This window comes from Ischnura elegans, chromosome X (assembly GCF_921293095.1).
Source record: "Ischnura elegans chromosome X, ioIscEleg1.1, whole genome shotgun sequence".
NCBI classification, from domain to species: domain Eukaryota; kingdom Metazoa; phylum Arthropoda; class Insecta; order Odonata; family Coenagrionidae; genus Ischnura; species Ischnura elegans.
In genome coordinates, this window is record NC_060259.1 from 100,491,049 (window position 1) to 100,510,376 (window position 19,328).

At 40.0% G+C, this 19,328-nt stretch overlaps 1 protein-coding gene across 5 annotated transcripts in view; it reads right to left on the bottom strand.

Annotated features, from left to right (window-relative positions):
- LOC124171805 (phosphatase and actin regulator 4-B-like) overlaps positions 1-19,328 on the bottom strand; it is a 174,575-nt gene that overhangs the window by 141,301 nt on the left and 13,946 nt on the right. For 3 of the 5 annotated variants that reach the window (XM_046551129.1, XM_046551130.1, XM_046551127.1), the window contains exon 3: positions 12,455-13,415. In XM_046551129.1, the coding sequence (XP_046407085.1) occupies positions 12,455-13,085 (631 nt within the window). In that variant the 5' untranslated portion in view covers positions 13,086-13,415. Of the gene's footprint in view, positions 1-12,205; positions 12,292-12,454; positions 13,416-14,531; positions 14,626-19,328 lie in introns of those variants that run through there. The other 2 variants (XM_046551128.1, XM_046551131.1) reach the window with 2 other exon arrangements.

Below are 19,328 nucleotides of genomic sequence, written 5' to 3' on the forward strand. Positions count from 1 at the left end.
AAATCGTTTCCATAGTAAATTGAAGTAAATTTCATTCAAGTAAAATGAAAATGATAAATTATCAGTACCGGGAAATAAAATAAATTAATAGTTCCGGAACGAATGCAAGAGAAAAGGCAAACACGCGCACAGGCTTCCAAACCTCAACCGCACAACGATATTCCCACCCCCCATGCAAGGGTTAAATTACACGCACAATTACACCGACAGTCGGAGCATGAAATGGGTAGGGTGCACCGATGGCTGAAGCAAAGTCGCGGAAGAAGAACCCAGTGCCGAGCTTACAACAGCAGCGGCAGTAAGTCACGCGGGCTTCGGATATACCTTTTCCCAGAAGGCATTCGTCACGCAATCCGAGAGCGACAAATACCATTTGTCGAGAAGATGGGCTTTCATTAGTCATCGTCCATGCCCTCAGCCGACCTCCCGATCAAGGTCAATGTTCCTCTTGAATTAAGTTCATTTTGCACGGATGTTGCCAGTGAATGAGGGGATTTTAATATTGCCGTGAAGATGTTAGAAAGGACAGCCATTGTTTAACAACACGAAAGCCCTGATTAGCCTATCCCTTCTTACTAATGCTAGGACGTAGGGAGGGGAAGAGGGGGCACGTGCTCCAGGCGGCAGATTTCACGGGGCGGCAACATTTGAAATTTTTATGGAAAAAATTTATTGCATTTTTTAATTAAATCATCTAACAATAAATATTAATTTATAATTTATTATACAATAATGTTAATAAATCTTCTTAATAGCAATCATACCGTGTGTAATTTCAACTACCACATCTCAAAAAATAGCATACGTATGTATTATATTGCCATCCTGGGGGTGGGACATTAGGAGAGGGGGGAGTAGCAAACTGATCTTTGCCCTCCAAACTTTGCCTTCCAGACATCAAACTGCACAACGACACAACCCATTCCCACTCCCTTTGGAAGGGTTGAATGACACGCACAATTACACCGACAGTCGGAGCATGAAATGGATAGGGTGCACCGATGGCTGAATCGAAGACGCGGACAAAGATATCCTCCCTCCCGGACAAAACTCATAGTTCGGGGCTATTCTTACTTCCCGAGCAGACAAAAGTTGAAATTCTGCTCACACCTATATCAGTTGAGGTCAAAACAAATAAAGAACAAAAATGTATTGAAAAGAGAGCTTGCATTTTTATCAATTTTTTGTAGTTATAATTCTTCCCAAAGCGAAACCGGCATCGTTCATTCCGCAGTAGACGGAATTTTGAACGAATAACTGTTTCATCACCATGCGAAAACCTCTAGACTATCACATACTTTCATTATTTTTAAAACGAAATTCGCTTGCTTTATTATTTTCAGCACCAAAGGAAATTTTAGCTATGCCAATACTGCTTCCCATTACTTATGGCGTAACTACTTGATTGTGACTCCGTTTGAGGCGTATACAATGCTGAGTGAGAGAAAAAAATTATAACTGCTCCCTCGCCAACACCATTCACGTATTCCCAAAACTTAGCTAGCTGTTCGCCTCGCTAATAACCAATACTGCGCATAGGGGGGGCTACTACGTGCCCCCAGATGTTTAAAAAATAGACAAGATTTTTAATACGGTATCATTACGTTCGTTTTGGTTTATATATTACGGAGAATTTATCATTTCATTTCATATTAATAACTTTCATATTAAAATAAAGAGAATGTTTCGCATTGTAAATGCTGTATGTTATTTTTATCTAAAATATGAGAAGACCGTTTCCCTGTCAGGCCCTTGTCCACCCCAGAAAAAATTCTGGATCCGGCCTTGGTACTGAGGGTTGTGAAGTGGAAGAAATTTGCAGGTATTTAACATGAAAAATGCCGAGAAATGGGTGGAGTTTTTGCTATTTGCTTGAATAGCTATTATAAGACGAAGGAAGGAAGTAGTGGATCATATTTTCGATTCCCGTCGGATCCCCGAAAAATACGTTTGCAGTTGCAAATGCTTGCGAAATATATTTGATTCCACTTGGTTTTTCATCTCCAATCAATAGAGCAAGTGGACTTCTGATAATGGCTTTGTGTGTTCCGTTCACTTCGATGAAAATGATATCGAAAGGAATGTAACGGAAGAAATGAACTTTGCGACGAAAAAGCGCATGTTGACACCAGAGATCATGCCAAAAAAAACTTCTACTGCCTCCTCACTATGATTTACCCGTAAGTGCTTTATCCAAGAGCGCAAAGAGAGAAAAGAAAACCGTGGATAAAGGGAATAAAATCACATAAATGTTTACATTTACCGATTCTCACAGTGTATTTCTGGTCTGAGTGATTTATTTCTTAGTATGCATTTCTTAGGATTTGCCTGTGATTCACAGTAAGACACAGGCATTCGTGCACCGTCTTTTATTACGGTTTCCCATTTCGGCTTTTAAGGTTATAATTCTCTGCTTATTTACATATTTACAAGTATTAAGTCCATATGTATCTGCAGAGGGATCCTTTAATCACAAGTCTCACCGATTGATAATGCATGCTAGATGTTTAATAATATATTTTTTTATTCATTAAGGTCACGAGTTAAAATGGTACTGCCTGAATTAGGTAGGTCGTGAAATACAAAACAAATGTTGCTGAACTCCCATGGTGTTTTTCCCCAAAAAGCTTTCATAATTATGACACCCTCGCAAACGCAATAACGACACCGGAATCACGTTAACCACAGAGTGAATGTATTCAGACATTTAGGCACACTTCCTTTCAGTCTGGAAGCGTTTTCTGTGTGGCAACATGAAAGCAAGCTATTGTCAATCGTTTCTCTGAAACGAAAAGTTAGAGCAGACAAAGGGGAGGGCTGGCGGTTGGAAGCCATTGCCGGCCGAAAGGGTAGGAACTGCAGGTGGCACTGGCACGCACATCACAAGAGACGGCCATCTAACCGCTGGCAACGAAGGGATTGGAGGCAGGTATGGCAGCTGACTCCAACAGGTAAATACGAGGGCCTTCTGCTCGATAGACAAGCAGGTGAGCCGGTAGCGTCTACCCTAGCGCATCGAAGGCTTCCTTGAATTGACACGGTGATGACTGACGATTGACCGACGCAGTTTGATCAAGACGTCCGCTTGGTCTTCCTCAGCAAATTACGGGCACTCATGGCGAGTCATAGGGTCTCGGATTACAATCGCACGTGCCAGAAAATGATCACATAGTTAAAGGCGCTAAGTGGACAGATTCACCAATTCTTGGTATGATTCTGGGTCACTGAACAATTCACAGCAGGGAGCGTATTAAAAAGTGACTGACTTTCATGGCATGAATTCTCCCAATGCCTTATTTCAAAGATCCAAGAATCAAAATGTGTTTGTACCACGGACAAATTACGATATTAGTTCTCAATCAATCCACCTTGGTATTCATAAACCATCCACCACGTTCAATTGAGCCGACTATCTCTGGCCAAACAAAATCGAAAATGGCATTACATAGGCATACAGATTGCGATAGAATTTTTTCTTTCAGCCATTGAAGCATAACACTAACGATGCAGCTGAAAAGGTATATATGTTATCAGTAGACAATTTAATTCCAATTCAATATAAAATTTCAGTTCTAAATTTCTACAAAATTTACCAGCCTTGACACTGAGAAGAAAGAAAAAAGTAGGGGAGAGTGGTGTACTTTGGACCTATTTTTAGTTTATTTTTTATTGTCAAGCTATTAGTAAAATCAATACCAAAAAATACACATTAAAAACTTTGCATCTCTTATTACAACATATATTTTTTCAAAAGCTGCAGTAAATATATATTATTTTTAAATTTGATTTGAAAAAAAAAAGAACTTAGGACCGAAGTACATTGTAGATAGCACCTTGGTCCTACGCATAGTGGACTTCAGACCTAAAAACTTGGGATGGAATAGTTAACTTTAAAACAAAATTAAATAATTAAATTGAAGTTTATTATGTTAAGTTTTCATTGTTTATAGTGTACAAGTTACATTGTTTATATTGTATGATATCTGCTGTAAACATTTAGCGTTTTTTTCTGGCTTGTCAGTTAAAAGTCATACGCTATTTCACTTTTGGCCTTCCTTTTCTGGTTTCCTTTCTCTCTCGGATAAGGCCTCATTTATACATGTCTTTAGGGCCAAAGGTAATATTAATATGAAACACACGAATAAGTTATATTAATAATCAATAAAGACGTAAGTTCCCATATATTTCATCAAATTTTGTTAAAAAAACTAATAAGTATGGTGATGTTTTATGTAAATATATTATAAGGCAACTTCAGTTAATTTATCGATTTTGACCATGCTAACAGTTTTCTTTTTATTAGAAACTTACATAGTTCAATAAGCCAACTACGTTATGTATTGTACCTTTGATATGTTCCAAGGTATACTAAATCTCCTAGGACCAAGGTACAATGTTGCACCTTTATGCAAACAATTGTTGACAATTTTTATCTTAATTGAAGATGCAATTAAAACACATGTTGTTTTAACCAAAAAGAGTGGCATTAAGAAATAATTTAATTTTCAGTTTTTATTATGAACTGTTGCAATGGAAAACACAAATAATAAAGCATAAATACTTTTTGAGGATGAAATTTTTCTTTTCGTTTAAAAAATTAACATATGTAGCTTGCCATACAAACACCAACTTACAGACACCTCTCGTGAAAAGGCTGTGTGCTACTGCTCACATGATCTCTTTTACCCACACCATATTACTGAATACAGCATAGGTCCAAGTGCCCAAGTCCAAGTATCAGTGGTCTTTAGTTGTGTTCCAAAGCGTAAACTAAGCGCTACGTATCACAAAATCATAAAAATATTTCAATTTCACGCTTAGCGAAAAGATAATACATAAAAATTAGAGAACGTGAACGAAATAATTAGTAAAATACATAGGCCATGAATTAGGAAATCGGACGAAATTTGTCCCCGAAAACGATACCAATCTTAGAAATAAGTTACAAAAATTGACGAATAGAAAATCGCTTTGATACCAAACCTACAATATTAGTTACAGGAAATGAGTGAAAAACTAAGAGTTTAATAGGTTGGCATAGAGAGAGAACAGCAGCATCAATGTCTTTGTCAACAGCATCAAATGAATGGTGGACACAATGCCATGGAGTTCAGATTAGTGTGTGAAAGCACCTCGTCCGATAGATATAGCTAAGAGAGTGAATAACACAAAACTCAAATAACTAAGAAATACTTCCGCGTGAAGTATGCGGTCTTAAAAAAGACGGCACGAAATCATGTCTGAAAACTACAAAGAAAGATCATCATTTCGTCGAAAAATCAATAGATGGGCACACAGAAGAATTTACTATAACATTTGAAAATGTTTACCGTAATACAGCGTAGCATTGAATAGCATAAATTTGACAACGTACAACACCAGCAAAGAGAAATCAGAGTTTAAGGAATGAATGATACACTCTTTCATTCCTCAGAATCACAAATCAAGATGCCCTCTACAGCATTTTCAAGAGTAGATAACGTGAATTGAATAGACCACGAAAAAAAATCTTACGACCACTTTGTGGAACGGAATTTAAGCAGATTTTCGGGTTAAGAATATAAATTAGGAAGTCTAGACAGCATTCCCTTCACTATGGCACGGTGGTAAATGCACAAAATTTGATACTAGCTCCTTTACTTCTAATTCACCTTATTCTCATTGCAAAATAAGATTTTAATTGAATAAAATTTTAAGAAGTCGCAAGTATTTACATCATTTACAGCGGCTTATCAACGAATGTCTTCGGTACAAAATGCAAAAAACGCTGCTACGTGAACTAAAATGCAATGGCTATTAAGGAGAATTATAAATAACCGGTGTGAGGCGAGATGCTGTCGGGCAAAATGATGTGAAATGAAATCTGTATAGGATGTAGTACAGGTCCACTTTCATGTGAGTGACTCCAGATGTTAGTATACTTTGGTGTCACAACGTACGCCTGGCATTCCTTAGAGAAGAATATATTCAAATACTGACCTTGATTAAAATTTTTAAATATGATTTTGCCTCGTAATCAATACTGGCATTACAATTGAAGTCAACGGTGTGGGGCGAGGTGTTGCGGGACATAATGGTGTAAAATGAAAAATGTTCGGATATAGAACATGTCAATACATAGAAGGATGTAGTAGACTTCAGAGAAGATATATACTATATCCTTTGCATTTACTGCAACCTATACATCCTTTCATTTTAGGACGATTAGGCCTCGGTTGAAGGACCAAAAAAGCCTTGAACACGAACAACACAAACAATATTAAACTTTGGAAGGCATTTGAATTCCCACAGGACTGACATCACTACGGTAAGATATTCAGGGCCGATGTTCAAACATTCCGTAGCGAAGTAGGTCAATGGTCCACGTGCGCCCCTCCCCCCTCCTCCCTAGCCTCAACCACGGATCTTTCTAGATCTGCCCGAGCAACCATTTCTATCTTCGTCGAAAGCGGCCCACCCACCTGAGTACAGCTAGAGCCATTCGTGAGACCCATTTCAATCGGTAAACATATCGTGAGGCACACGGCTGATAAATTTTCGGCATGACAATTACGGAATTTCGGCTATAGGTAAATGGACGATATTTCTTCAACAGGGCAGAAATTAAAAAAATGTTCATAGCGTCAATGTATCAAATGCTCAACTCATAATCCGTCTAAATCTTGGGATATTAGGACCGTAAAACCCACCCACTATGCCACTGTGAAATTTTTTATCACATAAAGAAGCAGCTTAAGTGAAAAATCAAGCATCGAGGATATCCATATTTACGGTTTAAAAGCGCCAGAGTTAAAAATCCACACTGTTCACAGCACAAAAATTGATAATGTTGACGACGACGCTGTTTGTCTTTCAATTCCGGCGAGCAGGCCCGTGCTGGACTCCTTCTCAGGGCGGTGGACGGCCATGGCCAGACGGCGCCAGCACTATGCAGGGGGAGGACTTCCGGAGGGCGCCAAAGGTCTCCAGGGTGGAGGACGCACCGGGATACGTCCCGGTGCCCAGCAAGGGCGAGTCATTGTTTTTTCAAACTATCACAATCAATACATAAAAATTGGTGATGGACCCCATTCCTTAGAAGGCGCAAACATTTTGTACCATCGTATGATCACCCGCGAACCTACAGTATAATCGTAATTCGGTAATAATAAGTATATTGAAATCGAGAGATAATCAACCGAGTTACCCCGACTAGTGTCGGAGAAATTGTGGCACTGCCACCTACGCAGCATTAGGAGAAAGAGCTGCAGCCGAACCTTCCATCACAGCGAACTTGAGAGTGAATCGCCCCTTTGATTAGACGACCTATGCCCTTCCTCATCGATGATGCGCTCTTCCCTTCTATTCAGTCTCCACCCAGAGATACAATTGGGTAAGGGGCTAGCTAACCTCCTGAATAACCCCTCCCCGAAGAAATGCCGTCACGTCAATGCATTCCTCGAGATAGGGACTAGGTGTTTTCTCGCACCTCCGCCAATACAGATCAACGGTGCCCGCTAACTTCGACGCCACCCCATGAGGAGGCCGATGTTGTTGACCCGAACTCTTTTCTTAGCTCCATTCCACAGAAATATGCTCTTTTATTTGCTTTTTTCAATAAATAAGTGATGACCTCACTGAAGGCGATAATGGCAACTTCCCCTTGAGATAGTATCTCATCACCGAATTGATAGTATGATCAGGATTTCGCTCTCAAACATTTGCGTTGCTTATATGTGCGAGATTATGGTGGGAGAATATGAATAGAAATGTGACACCACAGCTACGATTATTTAAAATATTTACACTTCTTAAATACGGGATATTCTTTAGTAAAAATCACCAGCAAGCACATTAAGTAGTTGAAGGAAAAAAATGTTGATTCTGAGGAGATCACGAATTCCTCACATTCTAAAGTAGGTAAATTTAGCTAGAACACATATGAAAATAAATGCTGTAAAATTGAATCAACCAGCTTTCATATCTAAAGCCTGGAGAAAAACCTGGCTGAAACTTAATTCTTTGTAGAAGTTCGTATCTCTTTATACGACAGTGATTCTGAGTCTGAGTTAATTATATTGCATGGAAGTAAAACAACTAAAAATGTGAAAAGTGAACTGGCCCCTCAAACATAGGGTATAAACACTTTACGCTAGAAATTCTACTCATAAAAATTTCCAGTTAATAAAACTATTACTACCTTAGGCATTCAAATGCATAACGTGATTCTCTACGCCTGTAACAGAAACATCTCAATGATTAGACACGCAAAAATCTGGAGGGGTACCACCACAGGTTAATTAGATATTTTCAGTTCTTGTCAGACACCAGCCCTTAAACAAAGGAACTCCAAAAATTTAGCGCTGATAACTAATCTAATAACCTTAAATCTCAAGTGAAATAAATACAGGTTATTTGGGTTCCCGGAATTTATTATCTATTTGAGGAAAATTATGCAAGTTATATCTTTATTGCAATACCGAATAAAATATAACCTCTTCCGGACGTTCTGACTTGAGGTTAAAAACGGTCGATTCTGTCTGGACAACCGCTAGTCGCAAAAAATATGCCAATAAGTGCACGATTCAACAATATTGGGTCCGCATGAAATATCTTCAATTTCAGGTCACGAAGTTGAGAGGCGATGAGTGCGGCGAGGGAAGTATTTCGTGCTCATCTGCCCGCACCATTACATCCACATCCCAATCATATTTCCACGCCAAGAACGGGACGAGGTCTCAACAGTTAACCCCTCTTTAAGAGGAACACGATAGAGACCACACAATACCGTAAGACACGTAATTGACTTAAGGAAAGAATTTAATTTAATCCAAAGGACAACCTCAGCTCAGGGTAAAAAGTTTCACAAGTAATAGAATGAATGGATCAGAGCGACGCACACAGGCAAGGAGAGAATATTCGTGACGTAATCAAGGAAGTTAATTACTCTTCTGGTAATAGAGAGCCCAAACATAAAACCATTGCATTGTAAACGCTGACTAATTAACTGCGCAACCACACGTCTAGCTTCATTCAAAAACTGTAAAATCGTAGCACCTTATTAAAACTGAATGGTAAACCTGTCCAATAAATATATGAACTCTACGACTTCATGACCATGAATCATGATATTCGCAATTTTATTCCTCTCATAACCCCACAGTGTTAATGGCAATACAAAAAAGTAGAATTAACCAGCTTCGAGCCCATTCAAAATTTAACCACAAGCCCGTGAACGCAGGGGCGCACCTAGGAATTAGGGCTGGCGGGGTTTAGGTGCAACTAATACCGGGGTGTGTGGGGGTACGGAATACCCACCAGGATAAGCGGTAGGTGCGAGATTAATAAATTGCGAAATTTTAAGATAAATGGTTCAAAATGGTGTGTTTTACGGCTTTCTGAGGGATATTTTATTCATCCTTACACTATTCTATTATTAAAATCAATGCAATTAAGTAAAATGGATAAAACTTAAAAATTAATCTGATCTCAGGGGGATGTTCTGGGGGGGTTCATCCCTCGCTGCGCCACTGCGTGAACCTACACATGCGTCATATAATAGGGTCAGGATTTAACCGATCCTAAACAACAATACTAATACAAATTGAGAATTATTCATGGAGGTTGTTTTACACGGGGCACGGAATTGCGCAGGTTAGAGCTGCATTAATTTCTAAAATGGCGCGGAATTGCGCCAATGCATGAACGAAATTAGAACAGGGGCTATTTTGACATCTCGCATCCACGCATTCTCGCATGTATTCTAGCAATTCACCGCTTTACACGACGCAATGTTGATTGCGCCTTCGCACGTACGTCAGATTGCGCAATTCCGTGTACCGTGTAAAACGGCCTTTACGCATATCCATTCACGTCGCTTCACTTCACACACCAAGCCTCCCAGCACTCTCTCTTACACTACAATGTGCGACCTTTGCTTACGCGTATTTATGCATATCGGGTCAAATAAATTCAATTTATGAACACCCGTTTCTCTCAGGTAGACCAACAATAAAACAAAAATATCCATGCAAAAATTCCACATAGATTCCAGTTTTCAATCACATGCCAAGTAATTTAAGGTAGTGGTTTTCAATTTCACGCCAAACTTGGAAAATGTACTCCGTTCTAAGGGTAACACATCTCGTTCCATTAAAACAGAAGTACACTTGGTAAAGGATGTCGCACAAACAATAATCCAATGTAGTAAAAATGGGCATCTCATTAGATGAATTTACCATGTCCTTGTTGCATTTCTGTACGTATGGAAAAAGATGTTTCAAACAATATAACGGAGTATATTCCTCTCTTTTTCCACCACTGAATACGACCTTTCAATTGAGCCGTTTAAACATAACACCTTTGTTTAGCTTGCACGAGTTCCCGATTCCCGGAAGTTCCAGCGCATCGAAGATTGATGTCAATGCAAGGTGAGTCAGAGTTGACATTAACTCACAAGCAATATTCGAGGCAACAAACGCAATGACTCGGGAATTATGAGGAAGAAAAAAACATCGGAGGTCGCGTTTGAGAACGAGCGGCATGAATTACCTGAGCAAATAGCCAGGTGAAACGAGTAGAACAAATGGATATGATATGGCGTTACGGCCATTGCTCAAAATACCGTTCCGTGCAAAACTAAGAGTAAACATATGATGAGTCATCGACCGCGGACTTCTCAATCAAGATATTGATTAAAAATACACACACCTCCAAGGTAACCTGGGAAGCTTAATTTTTGTTTCGCACATAATATAAATTCTCTTCTGCCTCGTAAAAGGAACATTTTTTTCGCTAAAGTTCTAATTAGAATATTTTTGAATTGGCAGCGGTATTCATTACACAAATAGAGGAGAAAATACAGCCCTTTAACTATTTTAATTCATTCTTTGAAAGCAAAGTCTAAACAGAGCTAAATAAGCCGTGACCGTAAACTAAAATTTTCAAACAATAAATTTTTGAAATACAATCACAAAAGCATTTGAACTAAGCTGCGAATCTATTGATTTGCGCATAATTTTAATTCCAAATTTTAGTTTACTTTAGAATTAAAAGCGGTATTCACTGGATAAACAAGGGCAAAAAGAGTATTAAACGTCGATAAACTTTGATTTACACTGCAAAAAAAGAGGAAGTAAACATGAAACAATCATTTTAAACCACGCTCAGTCAGCCTGAGACACTGATTTAGCAGTTCAGAGAAACCTGAATCCCTCATGAGTAAAGCCGTGGTATGCAGGGGAGTTTGAGGGGCTCAACCTCACCCGAAATTGTTGAAGGGGTTGAGTATTAAGTGAAGCCCTTCAAATAAACCCTGCAGGAATGCATTCTCTTCCAAATGAACCCGAACCAATGAACCCCAGAATATTCTCGAATATACTCCTTGCTCGTAAGGTAAGGGGCATGATATAGCTACTAAAAACTTTTAGGGGGTCAAAATTCACACGTTGTGTTAAACTGAGGTTCGTCAAGGGTGTAATACTTGCAGTACAAAATAATCTGAATGCATTCAATAACATTCCCAAGAGTCGAAATTCCCGCCGAACCTAAAGAAAAACTTGGCCTCCTCGAGATTCGACGCGAATGAAGAGATACCGAGCGGAATAAAACAGATTACCTGACAGAGGATTACAAATTGCTTCATCCTAATCCCACATGGTAGGCCAAAAAACACAGCGATTCATAGTGAATGAAAACTATTCCATTTATGTTGATGTAGAACAGCATTAAATAATTAAAGAACAAAAGCAGAAATCAACGTTGAAATTGGGAGATAAAAGCATAAAATTGTGCACATTAGTCCAACAATACCTCCTACCCAGAAACATTCTTGATAACCCAAATTGTAGGCCAACAAAAAAATTCTGCGAACGTTAGATTAATAAATCTCACAGTTCATAGCTTATGAGACTATCCTTTTCTGTAGAATTCATCGTTGGTATGCGAAATTTCCAAGTCATAGGCCTAACTGTGTTTCGCTCATTAAATAACTATTCAAAAGTTCTAAGAACTATTAATGATATGATCCATTAAAAGGTTAAAACGAACAAAAGAAAGACGAAGCGAGATATGACAAGAAGTAAAAATAAAAATCTATCCTAAAATTCATGCAGAAAATAACGACAATTCCAAATAATAGCAAGCATCTACCATGTTTGTGCTTGGAAATAGAATTTCATGAAGGAGAGGGAACTAATGGTAGCAGAAGATTAATTAAATAACATACTCGCCACTTTTCGAAGTTGCATCAACACGCCTCGTCTAATTGCCCAACATCCACACAGCATGCCATTCGTTATGCACGGACCGGAGCTACAATTACTGCTAAATGACCGTGATATCACGATGAAACGCATAACTACCACATAAATGTTAAGAGCTGAAGGAATGATTTGCGTCAGGCTGACCAGTAAAGCGGATAATCTTTTTTTGACTCCGGTGACATAAAAAAGAAAGCATCAGAGAGTTGAATTACCGTCTTCTCCCACCACGCCTTCAGGTGTGACGAGCACCTCCTCCGCAGCCACCTGCTTCTCTTCGCCGCACCCGACGACCGCACCTTCCGTCAACACACTAACAGATTGTTCCTCCTCCTCTTCCGTGCACCCAAAATCACCGCTCAGAGCATCACCGTTCAGCCCGCCACCGTTCACGAGGGCACCCGACTCAATATGCGAACCATCGACAACTTTGACCGTCCCCTCGCCGCCTCCATTGACCAAGTGAGTCTCGCCCACCACTGCGGCCACATTCGTCCCCTTGGGTGACGGCGGAACCTCTTGCACCATTGGCCGGACACTCGCGACGGGACAGTTAACGTAATACTGCGAACTGTGCGCTCGGGTGACGTGCTTGATTTTCACACTCTCCAATTTCCCCTCGCCCCGCGTCGCCAGGAAGTCCGGTTGAACGTCATCGTCCACGCAGCCGTCCTCTTGAGCCGCCGCCGCCGCCGCATTCAACTCCTCGGCGGTGAGGGGCTTGGTCTCCCAGGAGCCATCCTCGGAGATTTCGATGACCGCAAGGGGCTCAGCCGGCTGCGGGGTCGCCGCCGCCGCCGGTGGGACGCCTGGGGCACACTCCACGAGAGCCGGACCGTCTGACATCGCGACACCACTTTTTCAAAGAGTCTTCAACGTGCCAAGTCCCCCGCGCAATTTAACATCTAGGATTCGATTCCACGATCGAATCCCATCACTCGAAACTTCTGGTCACTTCCTGCCTCACTTTCGAATTTTTTTCCTCCTCCGGTGTCCTCGTCAGTCGTCTACCTTTTCAGGGACGAGCGGACGTCATGACCTACGACACAAGAAAGCCGTTGATCTTCCTTCCCCGCGCAGACGAAAGGAAATTCCAACCTTCTTTTTCTTAGAATGGCAAGTTCCTTGTGTCACAGTTTTTCTGCAAACTTCCTGTGTCCATCACCGTGATTACCACTGAAAAAAGAAAGCACATCGTTAATAGATTCAGCGAACACGAAGTAGAGCGTTCGCCAATTGTGTGAAGTGGAAATATTAAATCTAATTTTACCCCCCTCGTGTTTATCATTTTCTACATTAAAATCTTTATCAGGAGAATCATTGTCTGAAAACATGACGTTAAATGCGCAAAAAATCATGCCTTATTTACGGGTTTCTCAGCGAACTTAATAAGGAAACGCGGAAACCTTTTTACCCTTAATTATATAATTGAACCCAACCGAAATTCCCTCCTTTCATTTTTATAAGGTATATAAAGCAAATTCGAAAACTTTCTTCAAATAAGTTACGCTAATTCCATGCACGTCTCTCAAAAGTAATATCCAAGTTCTTATATGGATAATATTTCTAATTCTCCAAATATTTCAATAAAATTGTATTTGGCATCCTTGTGCGATTGAGGATATAAAATTATCTTCCAAAGCATTAAATCATCAATAACGGACACGAATTCGACACCGGTTCAAAAATCTGGCGACCAGCTGGATGAAAGACTGAAACAGTCGAGCAGAATATGCATAGCATTTCAGTATATCCCGAAAAAAAAAACACCTTGGTAAGGCCAAATTTGATGCTCCAAATGAGTTCGATTTGATGAAAATCTCCGGGAAAAGTGACAACAACCAATACAAAAGCAAGGCCAAATCCAAAAAGACAAGCAATAGTCGCGACCCGACGGGTTTACTCCACGTATATCATATATCATAAGAATTAGTTACAGTATTTATTATAAAAATAGTAAAAGTTAAAACTTAAAGTATATGACACAGAGTGCCTGGTCGGACTGCCCCAACGATTCCCTACCAATCCTGGTCGTTTTTTCTTGGACTTAATTTTTTCCTTGGAATAACGATCAGTCATTGTCAGAAAACGTTAGGGCCACTCAAATATTGATTTGGAGAGGTACTAAAAAGTTTAAAAATATAATTAGTTACAACCGCGACAATGACGAAGAATGGTATAACTTGTTAAGGCAAATAGACACCGTATGGAGTAACGCCTAAGACCCAGAACCATGTTGACACGCCACTGCAGGCCCTTCCGACGTAACAATAAGAAATATGGATCACATACCACAATAGCACTATCTGTGCGCCACCGAAGTAAACTATATGTCGTTCCCGGATACAGCTAAATGAATTCAATATCGTGATAAACTGCGAGTTGCAGAGAACAGACTAACACTCAAAGGAACCACTCTCGGAATGACTGTGGTCACTACAGTGCGCGCGATGCTGTACGGGAAAAAACGCGCGGGGCAATGTGGGCGCAAGGCACACAAATTAACGGTATACTTCCGTGAGCGGCGCAAGGGACCATACCTCCGGGAGCATCGCTAGGAAATGCGGCCGCCGTAGTCAGATGTTTCCAGCAGGAGAGCTGTCGCCACCAATCCAATCCCCCCTCCGATCCGAGAGTGGGTTATTAAAATACCGAAAGCATACCAAGTTCCTCGGCCAAAGACTGTGAAGCTCGGCATGTTTTCAAAACATACTTGCTTAGTTACTCCTCCGATGGGAGCTGACCCCGGCCAAATAAGTGAAGGATCAACACCAGAGGGGCAAGCAGTGGGCGTTCAAGTTGTAACACAGAAATGGTTAAGTTAGCCAAATTTGCAAGAACAGCGCTTTATTAGCTTTTAAAATTATTTGCTCGAAAATAAAATATTTTTATTTTAACTACTTTTTTTACACTAACATCACTTTTCTTGGATTTTAAGAGAATGTATTCAAAAATTTCGTTTTTAACTATATTTACTTTTTCTTTCGGGGGGTCAGCTCCCCCCTTCTGCCCCCCGCTCAGTACGCCTATGGGTCATACAGCTATTAATTGTAGCTTTTGCATAAAATTTCAGATGACAATATTACACAAAGAGATATGTTTCCATTATATCACGAGTACTTTTTATCAAACCATCGTCGATCGCTACAATTTTCCAGTGAAAAACCGCTTTGGTATTTGTAACTACATAAACGAGACAAAAAACTGTCTTGTACTCAATTTATTTCATGCCTTAAGGTCCTAACACCGGAAGGTAATATGCTAACAGGTAAGACTGACAAAATTGGGAACGAAGGGATTTCACGGATTAATATGCATACACTAAACGGGTGGAAGTACCCGTAGGGAAGTGATTTCACCGCAACTGAAGATGAAATTAAAACCTAAAAAGTAATAAAACACATTTTCCGTAATAAAATTATTTTCAACTACGATAAGGGACCAAGTACAGCTCAAAAATTCACGGCGCAGATAGTCATCGCTCAATAAAAAGCTTCACCGAATCCAAAAATTCAAACTGTTTTAAAAATTACCCCAAATCGTAAATAGGCGATCGAAAATGGGTAAGAAGTATCAAACACACGACGGAAATCAAAGATAGACCTCATCATCCTCTTATCCCACGAAGCTATTCGGGAATGTGGACAATCTGAAATGTCATCCGAGCAATACTCGGACTCGCATCGGTAATCGGATCTACAATGACTCGGATCAGTAATGCCACCATCGTAATTGTTCCCGATGATTCGAGACAAACACAATAGATGTTAACCCCGATTGGTGAAAGAATTGAAGTATTCAATGTCCATCCAGCTGTAACTCAGAAAATAGGCAATCGACTGACGAGCGGAAAAATACAAATCTTTTTGTCCCAGTAACTCCATTCGATACGGTAATAAAAAGATATGAATGAGCCCATTGCATTGAATCCAAGTCAGTCGGTGAGAACATGGTGGACCGACTGAAAGTGCAGACCCGATAACTGGAAAAAGCGCTCTCACCAGTTACGTACGAGGGTAATTGAATATTGCTCATCCACTTTAAGTCTCACAAAAATGAAGTCCATGAGCTCTACCCCATTTTAAGTTATTGCACGATTTCCGGCTTACGCAATGCAAGCCGCGACGTAAATTGCGTCCACACGTGGAATAGCTCCTTTGTCCACCATGGGAACCATTCGAAATTAAAAATTCCTTAACGTCGCAATCAACGGTGAATTGCGATTTAATGATATCCTTGTTCGATCCTCCATTCATTCTTCCTGAGCTACCGTAAACCACATGACCTCCACATCCCCTAAATTTCCACATCCTCTATCATTCACCCCGCGCTTCATCTATGCGTTCATCGCTTCATCTATGCCCAAATTCCCCCCCCCTTCCTCCGTCAAATGCATTTCCCACGCCCTGAATTTCTCTTCACGAATACAAAGGGATGAATTGTCGCCACCAAACATGGAGGTGAAAATCAAAATAATTCCCCACTATACAGAGTAAAATACAAACTTACTGTTAGATTAAAAAATGTATACTTAGGATTGATAGGAACTCATTATCAAGGATGATGGTAATGACTAATTTTCTATAAGGAAGAATAGATTAATACAGCATGGGAATCTCAATGTATAGTGTATGTTGTTTTCTTGTTTTGATGATTAGTTGTAAAAAAATAAGTAAGGTATCTCCTCCTGATATCGCTACATGCTGGATAAGGTATCTGGATAAGGTATCTCCTCCTGATAACGCATACTAGGGGTTAGATGGAAGATGGGACTTTCTAGTCCCAATCTCGCCCAATAAAGACGTATTATTATTATTATTATTATTACATGCTGGATTATCCACAATTATAGGACAAAAAAGTAATTCAAAAAGGAGAATCGGTCGACGAATTTTGCTACGCGATCCAATTTAGGCGAATTTATACAAATAGCAAAGATAACAGTATTGAAATAAATCCAGACATAATCATCAGTTCCAAAGCATCAAGGAAATCACTGCCTCATACAAAATATTCAAAGAAATAGCATCAATTAGTTCATTGCTTTTTAGAAAAGATTCAATAATCGATAATGATTCAAAATGTAATATTTCATTTTTCATCAAATTTATTGCTGATACAAGTAAATTGCTTCATAGAGCTAAGCATGGAAATTGTGTGAGCATTAAACTCTCCACATTCAGCTTAGACATTTCTACGTTGCTGGCCTCGGTAGCCCTACGAGGTTCCCAAGTATATACAAGCCCGATCTCCATAAATGGAAGATTTTCCAAAAGCGAGCCTGCCCATCCTGAGTGCTCAAGTATAGCATTGGACTCAGCGAATGAGGGGACAAAGCCTTGGTCGCTAGCGCGAGTTTCAAAAAGAGCGAGCTAAAGCCACCGCAAAGACTCGAACAGATGTTTTGACGTGATGCCATTCCTATTGCTTCGTCTTCCTTGGCAGGATGAGTTAAGTGAGGCAAAAAATAATACTTGGTCTTCGAGACTGCCTAGCCCAGAAGTTTTTGAACCTCAGATCCCGTTGTTCAACTGCCATCCAATGCCCAATAGGCTAGGACCTCGCGCTAGCAGCCTCTTTCCACAGTAAAACTGGACCTCACTCTTGCAGATTCGCGTAAGATGTGATTAATCTACCAAAGCGTGTTGTTAGGTCGCCCCTTGCCACCCGGGGATATTTCAGGGTGGTATCCGATATAAGCGGTACAATAAGGTCCTAAGGATATTGTGAGGAGCAATATAAAAATGTAACAAACGGGGAAACATAAGACGGGTGTACATAGATTTATGATAAATGTTTTGGATGCCGTAAAATAAGGCATTTCGAGCCTTCGAGATAAGGTATTACGAGTTGAAATAACAGCCAATTGCCTGTTCGCCTGTGAGGATAAGATAGGCAATCGTATAAATCATTATTTCGTCTCAATGAGTGGCAATACACGTTAATAGAACTCCACCATCCTTCGGATTGGATGATTTCCTCCACTTGACTATTCATGCAGCCCAACAGAATGGATTTATGGCGTCTAATGCCACGTACACGTCGGCTCACCTTCAATAAAAGATGGGGAATAAAATTGCTATGAAAATTTGCTTGCAATTCAAAGCATCCCCATACTGAGGAAAAATGGAACTGGTCTTCGGCACCACCCAGAGAAAAGTCTTAACGCCACATCAAAGAACTGCCGTCCTGCAGAGCTTCTCTTCAATTCCCGGTTACAAAAAGTTCAAACATAAAATGACTAACTTCGATGATTCTGACTACTCATTGCGATTACGGCGTAATGCTCGCGAAACTATTGCAATTTTAATGGTTTTGACTTTGGTTTCGTTTCACTTGCCATCCCTGCTCCCAGGGTAGTTTTCACCGATGATGAATCAAATGTCATGTTATAATTTCCCAATCGTATCATTTAATTCTTTCATTTAATTTCTTTAACCATTTCCACCATCAATCCTTCACCATACTATTTCCATTCGTTCAATTGGCCCTGATGATGACACGGAACAGATAATTGTTGATTAATTCGTAATGCGATGTCACAATAGGTTTCTTTCTGACAAATACAGAAATTATAGGCATGGTCATAACATTTACCTATTCCTCTATTCCAGATCAAACTAATACGCAAGAATATGCCAGACGTTAGTGAACTCACTTGCGTAAATTTAATTGTACTTTTGATATATATTTGTTGATATTCAAACTTGACAAGGTAGATGACGACAGAAAAACTAAGAAAAAGAAAATTTATTTTAAATATTCAAATCATAGGCGGATCTAGGGTGGGCGGGGGCACGTGCCCCCCCCCCCCAGACCATTAAAAATATGCAAGATTTTTAACACGGCCCCATCATCATTGATTTCGTTTTGTATTACGAGGTATCCTTGTGCCCCCCCAGAACAAAATCCTGGATACGGCCTTGCCTGTGCCCCCCCAGAAAGAAATCCTGGATCCACCCTTGATTCAAATTACAAACTACTTTAACATAACCCTACCAATAACTACTATGATATGTATGGTAATAAACAGTGATCACAAAAATTATTCGGCATTACATTTATAGGATCATCATCTGCTGTAGATTG